The 9,765-nt window shown below is 44.3% G+C and overlaps 1 protein-coding gene across 1 annotated transcript; it reads left to right on the forward strand.

Moving 5' to 3' along the window:
* The first annotated feature begins 8,072 nt into the window (after window positions 1–8,072).
* Window positions 8,073–8,854, forward strand: LOC125604317. The gene is made up of 2 exons (XM_048774740.1): window positions 8,073–8,690; window positions 8,738–8,854. Exons 1-2 carry the CDS (start codon window positions 8,073–8,075, stop codon window positions 8,852–8,854), a joined length of 735 nt encoding a protein of 244 aa, XP_048630697.1.
* The last annotated feature ends 911 nt before the right edge of the window (window positions 8,855–9,765 follow it).

The raw sequence follows: 9,765 nt of genomic DNA on the forward strand, positions 1-9,765 counted from the left end.
CCGCATGCGGTAACACACGGGAGATCAGCTTCTGTCCCATATCCTCGAGAGGATGGGGGGGACAACGATTTGTGACACCCAGGTAGACGTGCCCTCGGCCAGAAGGCTTGGGGCGCAACTTGCGTTCAAAGACTCGATGGTTCACGAGATTCTGCAATTCATACCAAGTATCGCATTTTGCTACATTGCAGCACTGCTTCCGAACAAACACCGTCTATGGGATGGCGAAAGCAGGCTGTTTAGTTGCATTTTCCTTGACACTTTTCGTGCCGGGGTTTGGTGATTTCCGGAAGCTATGCGTACGATCCAACCAAAAATGAAGTCTTGGGCATGGATGAACGCATAACAATGGAATTGGCAGGCACAGTAAGAAACCGGCCTACCGAGAGTGATGTTTCATCGTTCTCAGGTCGTTATGTTTCCAGGGTACGACAATGATCCTTCCGCAGGTTCACCTACGGAAACCTTGTTACGACTTCTCGTGACGTCGCAGACGGCGAACCACTCACATCGCCGCGATCCAAACACTTCACCGGATCATTCAATCGGTAGGAGCGACGGGCGGTGTGTACAAAGGGCTGGGACGTAGTCAACGCGAGCTGATGACTCGCGCTTACTAGGAATTCCTTGTTGAAGACCAACAATTGCAATGATCTATCCCCATCACGATGAAATTTCAAAGATTACCCGGGCCTGTCGGCCAAGGTGTGAACTCGTTGAATACATCAGGGTAGCGCGCGTGCGGCCCAGAACATCTAAGGGCATCACATACCTGTTATTGCCTCAAACTTCCTTAGCCTAAACGGCCATTGTCCCTCTAAGAAGCTGGCCGTGAAGGGATGCCTCCACGTAGATAGTTAGCAGGCTGAGGTCTCGTTCACTAACGGAATTAACCAGACAAATCGCTCCACCAACTAAGAACGACCATGCACCACCACCCATAGAATCAAGAAAGAGCTCTCTGTCTGTCAATCTTTACTATGTCTGGACCTGGTAAGTTTCCGCGTGTTGAGTCAAATTAAGCCGCAGGCTCCACTCCTGGTGGTGCCCTTCCGTCAATTCCTTTAAGTTTCAGCCTTGCGACCATACTCCCCCCGGAACCCAAAAACTTTGATTTCGCATAAGGTGCCAATGGAGTCCTAAAAGCAACATCTGCTGATCCCTAGTCGGCATTGTTTATGGTTGAGACTAGGACGGTATCTGATCGTCTTCGAGCCCCCAACTTTTGTTCTTGATTACATCCTTGGCAAATGCTTTCGCAGTTGTTCGTCTTTCATAAATCCAAGAATTTCACCTTTGACTATGAAATATGAATGCCCCCGACTGTAACACCCCCGAACCGTCCTAAGCATAGGTCGACCCACCGGCCAACAATCAAACAAGAACATGACCGACGGACGACCCACACCAAGGGTTGGAGATGAAAGGCCAACCGGCCAGCCAACAATCAAACAAGAACATGACTGACCGTCCAACCCAACACCATGGTCCGAAAGCGCTACGTGACAAGCTAGGGACGATCCGGTCAGAGTCACAAACTTTACTCAATGACCTAGACCAGTTCATCCACTAACTCGTCCCGCTGCATCAAGGCATAAGGCTTTGCAACCCGTACCTAGAGTTAGCGTTTTCTGTTATATCAAGGGCTAAGGCTTTTCAACCCGTACCTCGACCTAACGTTGTGTTAGACCGGACTAGTCAAATATCAGAGTACTCATGAAGCGCATATAAAACATTTACTTTATTGATTCGAGAAATATCCATACATTGATATAATTCAAGACCGGTCCTGGCCTAATGCCAAATCGAGTCAACTAAACACAAATCCACAATACCGTTTACAAAAGGCATGAAAATCTACACCGGCGGTCCTAAAGTCCAACACCCAGCTATCCGATTATCCTTACCTAAGCTACCTGCAAAAAGGACAACGGAGTTGGATGAGTAACATAATGTTACTCAGTGAATTATGATCCCCAACTAACAAATACAACCACGCGCTATCCCACCCCAAACAATCTAAAGCGAGAGGTTCACCTAACAATAAATCAATCCAATAGATAAGCAATAAGCAATATCCAAAATACGCAGCGGATAATAATAGCTAGATAATTAACGATATGAAATCATAACCGCTAATGACTAGCTAACCACTTAAACTCAAACTCATCTCTATCTAGGGTTCAACAACCCTCTACACTATCTACACTATAACTAGGGCCCCATGTGACTTAGTGTTCCTCCTCTATCCTGGGCAATATCCTATCTCCCTACCACAAAGGCCAGAAGAAGAAACTTTCAACCGAACGCGGCCCACAGTACAGTCGGGTCACCGCGCGACAGCCCTAGTACAGTCGGGCCACTGCCGGTTGTTACACAACGATCGTAGCCCACAGTACGGTCGGGTCACCACGAGATAGCCCCAGTACAGTCGGGTCACTGCCGGTCACTACCCCGTCGTGCAACCACTCAGCCATAGGCCATGACCCCGTCTCTCTTAGTGCTCTCAATCTAGCGAATAAGGGGTTTCCTTAAACCCACCGGGTACAAAGTCGAGGAAACACTAATCCACCTCAAACATGCCTAGCATGGTGGGTTACACACAACCTATATGGCATCACACTCTAACTCTACAACACTAACAACAATATCATCACTAAACAACTCAACCAGTTAGTCACTCCCTTACCAAGAGCTGACTAACCTCAATCAACAAGCATTAATTAACAAGCAAACATTCAGGATTCGCTAACTAACCAATCAACCTAACCATTAGCATGCTACTATGATTCCCAAGCAATAACTAAGCATGCTATCAACTCAATCAACTAATACTCAACTATTAACTAATCAATACTCAGTTAGACCTGGCCTTCTGCCATGATCCAACTTCCAAGTAACGGGAACCTGCATGAAAACAAGTCAGCAATCAATTGATCATAACTCACAGTGTTCTTTGCCGATAAGCAGCTTGTTGATCGGAGAAGACTTGGCCAAAACCCAATGGACGACTTAACTGGACTGGACTGAACTGATCTCGACTTGGAGAGACCTCGGCTTCACCATGAAGAAGCTCATAGGCCTCGACAGACTGATCTGGACTCGGACAGAACCTCCTTTAGCTTCTGAACTCTTCTTCGGACTTCCTGGCGGAATATCTAGCAGAACTTCGACTGATCTGAACCCATGGAACTAAATTAAATTTGTACATCACCTCCACTTGATCATCAAAGAATATGACTGGCGTGGACGGATTGATATGGACAGAGCTTCCGCGTCACAATCGTATAGAATCGCCGATTGGACGGAACTGGCCTTCTCGGTGAGAATCGACTATACTCTAAGTCGGCCACTTTGTTTCTCTCTCCCTCTCTAGCCACGTTGACTTTCTTCCTATCTGAACTGATCTTCACTTGATTGATCTTCAGTTTGACAGAACCTTCCTTAGGCGCTGACTCGAAATCAGTAGAGAACTGATCTCGAAAACTCTCTAAAACTCTCGAAAAAGATCGGAAACTCTTGCTTTCTTTTTCTACTTTTCTCTCATGTTTTGAAATGGATTTGGACAGGTCTGGATGTGATGAAATGAGCAGGGGTCGTGGGCTTTTTATAGGAGACACCAGCCAATCAGCTTCAGGTTGGTGGCAGCCTGTGTGTCGCTCCGCATGACTCCGGACGCATGCACGGCGGCACCTCATGCTCCACATGGCTGGCTGCATGTCCAGGACACATGCAGGAGCCACCACTCCTTCCAGATGTCAGGCTGTATGACTGGAGCTCATGCAAGGCGCCACACATCCTCACACATGTCGATCAGCATGCTTCGGTTGCATGCGTCGCGACATCTCGTGCTTGGCCGATCCACCTCGTGCTTCTACATGTCAAGCTGCATGTGCAGCTTCCATGCACGGTGACACCTCGAGCTTCTGTAGACACTGAGCTTGTTAGATGCTTGACACCACGTTCTGAACCCATGCAACAAGCAGCTCGAGCTTCTCGGTCCATTCGCCTGATTTCGACCATTCCGGTGAATTTTTGTTTCGCGATCAATCCCAAATATTTTTCTACACCCTTTCTGATGCTCAGAACAATTTTAATAAACTCCAGTTTATCTCTGAAGTTGAGGGAAAATATGTCCTGAGCCTCCGGCTTCCTCGAAAAATTTCATAATACCGAAATAGGGTTTTCGTCCAATTTCGGGTTTTCCCGTCGTGCTTCGATTCCGTCGTGCTTGCTTCCCGTCGTGCTTAATTCCCATCATGTTTCCAATATCTTCAAAATAATATTCCGCTGATACGAAGTTTTGCAGAAAACTTTGTGCTGAAGAAACGTCATTCTTCCAAAACGTCGAGCTTCTAAACCGTCATGCTTCCAAAAATGTTATGCTTCCAAAACGTCCGTCTCATCAATCTAAGACATCTTCTAACTATGGTCGACCAACTTATTCGACTCATAGTTCACTCAGGATCACTTCTTTGCCCACCTCGTACTTCAAAGGTTCTCGATCGATCATTATCGCCCGCGACTCGACCACCACACAGATATTCGGCCACTCTTTTCTTCTTTTTTTTTAACGGGTTTCTACACCGACTGTCCATGTTAATCATTACTCGGATCCCAAAGGCCAACACAATAGGATCGAAATCCTATGATGTTATACCATGCTAATGTATACAAAGCGTAGGCTTGCTTTGAGCACTCTAATTTCTTCAAAGTAACAGCGCGGGAGGTACGACCCGGCCAGTTAAGGCCAGGAGCATATGCCGAAAGAAGAGACAAGCCGACCGGTGCTCACCGAAGGCGGACTGGGCGACCCATCCCAAGGTTCAACTACGAGCTTTTTTACTGCAACAACTTAAATATACGCTATTGGAGCTGGAATTACCGCGGCTGCTGGCACCAGACTTGCCTTCCAATGGATCCTCATTAAGGGATTTAGATTCTACTCATTCCAATTACCAGACTCCAAGAGCCCGGTATTGTTATTTATTGTCACTACCTCCCCGTGTCAGGATTGGGTAATTTGCGCGCCTGCTGGCTTCCTTGGATGTGGTAGCCGTTTCTCAGCCTCCCTCGCCGGAATCGAACCCTAATTCTCCGTCACCCGTTACCACCATGGGAGGCCACTATCCTACCATCGAAAGTTGATAGGGCAGAAATTTGAATGATGCGTCGCCAGCACTAAGGCCATGCGATCCGTCAAGTTATCATGAATCATCAGAGCAACGGCCAGAGCCCGCGTCGACCTTTTATCTAATAAATGCATCCCTTCCAGAAGTCGGGGTTTGTTGCACGTATTAGCTCTAGAATTACTACGGTTATCCGAGTAGTAGTTACCATCAAACAAACTATAACTGATTTAATGAGCCATTCGCAGTTTCACAGTCTGAATTCGTTCATACTTACACATGCATGGCTTAATCTTTGAGACAAGCATATGACTACTGGCATGATCAACCAGGTAGCATTCATAAATCAGGGCAAGACCACGTCATATTCCCACAAACACATGGAAAGTGGGAACAGACGCAGACTTGACCGTCATCTTTTGTCCGGAGACAAACGTGCTTAGCGGGACATAATTTCTTCGAGTCACCGCCATAATATTTCCGCAACCGAGATCTCAGCAAACAGCTTATTCACCTTTGCGAACAATGCATTAATTATGCAAGGATCACAAGTGCCGGCTTATGTGTTCATTACTTCCCCACTGAAGGAGATGCCGCAAACAACATTTTAAGCAAAGCTTAACAATTCCTTCCAGAGAGGTACGCAACACAGGCCCTAGATCAGTTCACTAGTGAGGAAACTGAGTAGGATAGTTGGTATGTAGTTGGGTGTGCGAGCACAGAGCCTACAAACACTAGCTATCCAATCACCACTCATACGCCGAATGTTCATTTGCCCCGCTAACATCAATCTTTCCAGCCACTCTTGAGATGTAATCAAAAGAGCAACTGGAAGATGGATGAAACCAGGCTAAGACCACACAAGCGCGGAAATTTGAAGTTAGGGGCAAAACGGTCCCCCAGAAAATTCGCCGGAAAAGTTACCGGAAAATTCACCGGAGACAATCTGGCCATCGACCTCAACCAGCCATCGATAGTATTGGACCGAGCAGTCCAACACTACAGACCCCTTCGGGTACTAAGGGTAGGCTCAGAAGAGTGCCTACCCCTTATATAGACAAAACACTTTTTTTCAGTCTGTCACTAGTAGACATTGGTTGTGTTCTCGGAGTATTTTAAATGTAAAAAAAAATACTTCGAATTTGAATCTGATTTTTTGCATGCTTCATAAGAATGGTTAAAGCTATTTTCTGGTAAATTTTCATGATTTTCTTTTGCTTCTAACCATGTCTTTTGCATGCTACAAAGTTCGGGGTTTCGTGTTCTAAACGGATGTTTATAGCAACTTTTGATCAACACTTGACATCCTAAACTCTTTGTTGACTTATTTTTGATGTTTCCTTTCAGAAAACTTACTTCAAAAATATTAATTTTGTTATAAATCATGGAGTGGATTGCTATTAACCAAGACCAACAGAGAAGGCCCATCAGGCCACGACCAAGCCCAGCTGCGTCCAGTGGAGAGAGAGTCGGCCACTCTTTGGCCGACCTTAGTTATAGGATGTTTTCCTTTTCTATCTTTTAGTAGTTTTCCTATTTCCTCTTGGATTAGGATTTGTACTCTTTCCTTTTATCCTTATCTTGTAACCCCTATATAAAGGGAACTTATATTCAGAAATAAAGACACACGAATTCCCCATTCTTTTACAACACGTTATCAGCACGATAGACTCTAAAAACCCTGAGACAAAATAGAAACCTAAAAGCCTAAAACCGGCGAGTCCTCTTAAACCCTAGCGACGTTCTTCGTCCATTCTAAAACTCAGACGTCCTCAGCACCGTTCGCGTTCGACGTCCTCAGCTCTCGTTCCACCTCACACAGAACCCGTCCATCTCGCGTCCGTCCTCAGCTCGCGTCCGAGACACCTCGAACCCGAGACAAGCTCGCGTCCGACCCCCTTTGCGACCCGATAGGAGACAGCAAGCGTCCATCCGTCTCAGCTCGAAGTTTCATCCGTTCTCTCTCTTTGGTGTTCCGGTTCTAAACCCCTAGAAACAAAGGTATACCGTAATCTGAGAACCTAGATAGAACAAAACCCTAATCCATTATTATGGAAACTTTGTTCTTGATGAAACCCTAGAACCTACATAATTAAAATCTACAAATCTCATAACTAGTAACAAGATTGATTCCATTAGAATATGATTGATCTGATTGTCTTGATCTGAATTTGAGAAACCCTAATATTGGAATCGAAAACCCTAAACCTAAAAGCTAGAATCCGATTTTAAATTGTTCTTGCTTGATTGAATTTTGATTGATCTGAGGTTTAGGATTGTTAGATTGATTGAGTAATCTAATCTAAAGTTTTAAAAATCCTAAAGGCCTTGAAACCTTGGAAATCGATTTCTAATAAAGTTCTAAATCAAAACCCTAGTTTTAAAAAGTAGAAACAGATTGTTTAAGGTTGCTTACATATCATATGAATCTGAATATGAAATTGCATTCGTACTGTTTTAAAATATCGACCAGCATGTAGATCACACAAACTTAAGATTGTTTGCAATAGTAGACCTACATAGCCGTGTAGCCTTATAATTGATAGCACCATGGTCGATTAGAATTGATTGTTTTCATGAATGCATAAGACGTGTTGTGGCCGAGCTTGTTGATTATCTTGCGGCCACATGATCACATTTTGAACCTAAATTTCGAATGATAATGTGATTCAGATGTCGAAAATCGCAAACAGAGACTATGCGGCCCTTAATCTCTCTGAAGATAACTACTTGCAGTGGGCGCTAGATACAAAGATCAGCTTTAGGTCAAAGGGACTTGGTGATACTATCACCAAGGAAAACAATGAGAATGATAAGAATAGATACAGGGCTATAAGTTTTATACGCCATCATCTCATTGAAGGTTTAAAAGATCAGTACATGACAATAGAAAATCCACTAGACCTTTGAAATGCTTTACAGCATAGATATAATCACCAGAAAATGGTGTTACTCCCAAAGGCTAAGAATGACTGGAAGAATCTCAGATTCTTAGATTTTAAGTCAGGGGTTGAGTACAATTCAGCCTTGTTTAAGACAGTCTCAATGCTAAGGCTTTGTGGTGAAGAAGTAACTGAGGAAGAGTTACTTGAGAAAACCTACACTACGTTCCATGCATCGAACGTGATACTGCAACAGCAGTACAGAGTGAAAGGCTTCGCCACATACACTGATCTGATCTCGTGCCTACTACTCGCCGAGGCAAACAATGAGCTCCTGATGATGAACAGTGAAGCTAGACCAGCTGGAACAGCAGCATTACCGGAAGCCAATGAGGTTGAAAAGAAAGATCCCAACGAGTGCTACTACGTCCAGAATAATAAGAGATCACACGGCAAAGGCCGAGGTGGATACAAAGGGTGTGGCCGTGACAACTACTCGAACGGCCAGACAACTACTCGACCGGCCGGAAAGGAAACCACAATAACCGTGGTCGTGGTTCCAACTATGGCCGTGGCCGAGGAAGTTATGGCCGAGGTCGAGGTGGCATATCCAAACCGTCTTACTCGACCAAATCCGTTTGTCACAGATGTAGGATGGACAACCATTGGGCCAAGAATTGTAGAACTCCTAAGCACTTATGTGAGCTCTATCAAGAGAGTCTCAAGAACAAGAACCCGGAGGCTCACATGGTCCATGATTCCGGATATGATGCTGATGATGATTCCGACTTTGCTAACAATGACCTAATGGATTTTGAGACTTCGGATTGTCTCAAAGACTAGATTTCAACATAACTTGTTTTATTGCTTTATGATTGTTTTGGTGTTTTTATTTTTATTGTTGTTTGGTGTTATGATTTTTATAATAAGAAAGTTTTAAAGTTTTAAAGTTTTATAAAGTCTCTGAGATTATAAATCTTATTACTTATAGAATGAAAGATGAAATGAGTATACTCGTGGTGGATAGTGGCACAAGTCACACAATACTTAGAGACAAAAGATACTTCATGAATCTCAATATGCAAAGTGCAAATGTACACACCATTGCGGGTGTATCCAGCCTGATTGAAGGTCACGGCCAGGCCTATGTATTGATGCCTAAGGGCACTCATCTAGAGATCAAAACCGCCTTGTATTCCCCAAGCTCAAGAAGAAGCTTATTGAGTTTCAAAGACATAAGATTGAATGGTTTCCATCTTGAAACATGGGAAGAAGGAAATAAAGAATTCCTTAACATAATTTCGATCACCAAAGGCAATAGAAAGATCCTAGAGACCATACCTGCAATGTCTACTGGTCTATACTATGCAAAGATCAGTATGATCGAGGCTAATGCCTGCAAAATTTTCACTCTATGGCATAACCGGCTTGGCCATCCCGGTACTAGTATGATGCGAAAGTTGATGATGAGTTCACAAGGGCACACATTCAAAAGAGTTGTCCCATAAAATCTCACATGTGCAGCATGTGCACAAGGGAAACTCATAACAAGGCCATCACCAGCCAAAGTTAATAAAGAGATCATAAATTTTCTGGAAAGGATTCAGGGAGACATATGTGGACCAATACACCCACCTAGTGGGACGTTTAGATACTTCATGGTCCTGATTGATGCATCGACCAGATGGTTGCATGTCTGTCTACTGTCCACACGAAACTTGGTTTTTGCACGCATGCTTTCTCAGATAATAAGA

The sequence above is a fragment of the Brassica napus genome, unplaced genomic scaffold, assembly GCF_020379485.1.
Source record: "Brassica napus cultivar Da-Ae unplaced genomic scaffold, Da-Ae ScsIHWf_521;HRSCAF=783, whole genome shotgun sequence".
Classification (NCBI taxonomy): Eukaryota; Viridiplantae; Streptophyta; class Magnoliopsida; order Brassicales; family Brassicaceae; genus Brassica; species Brassica napus.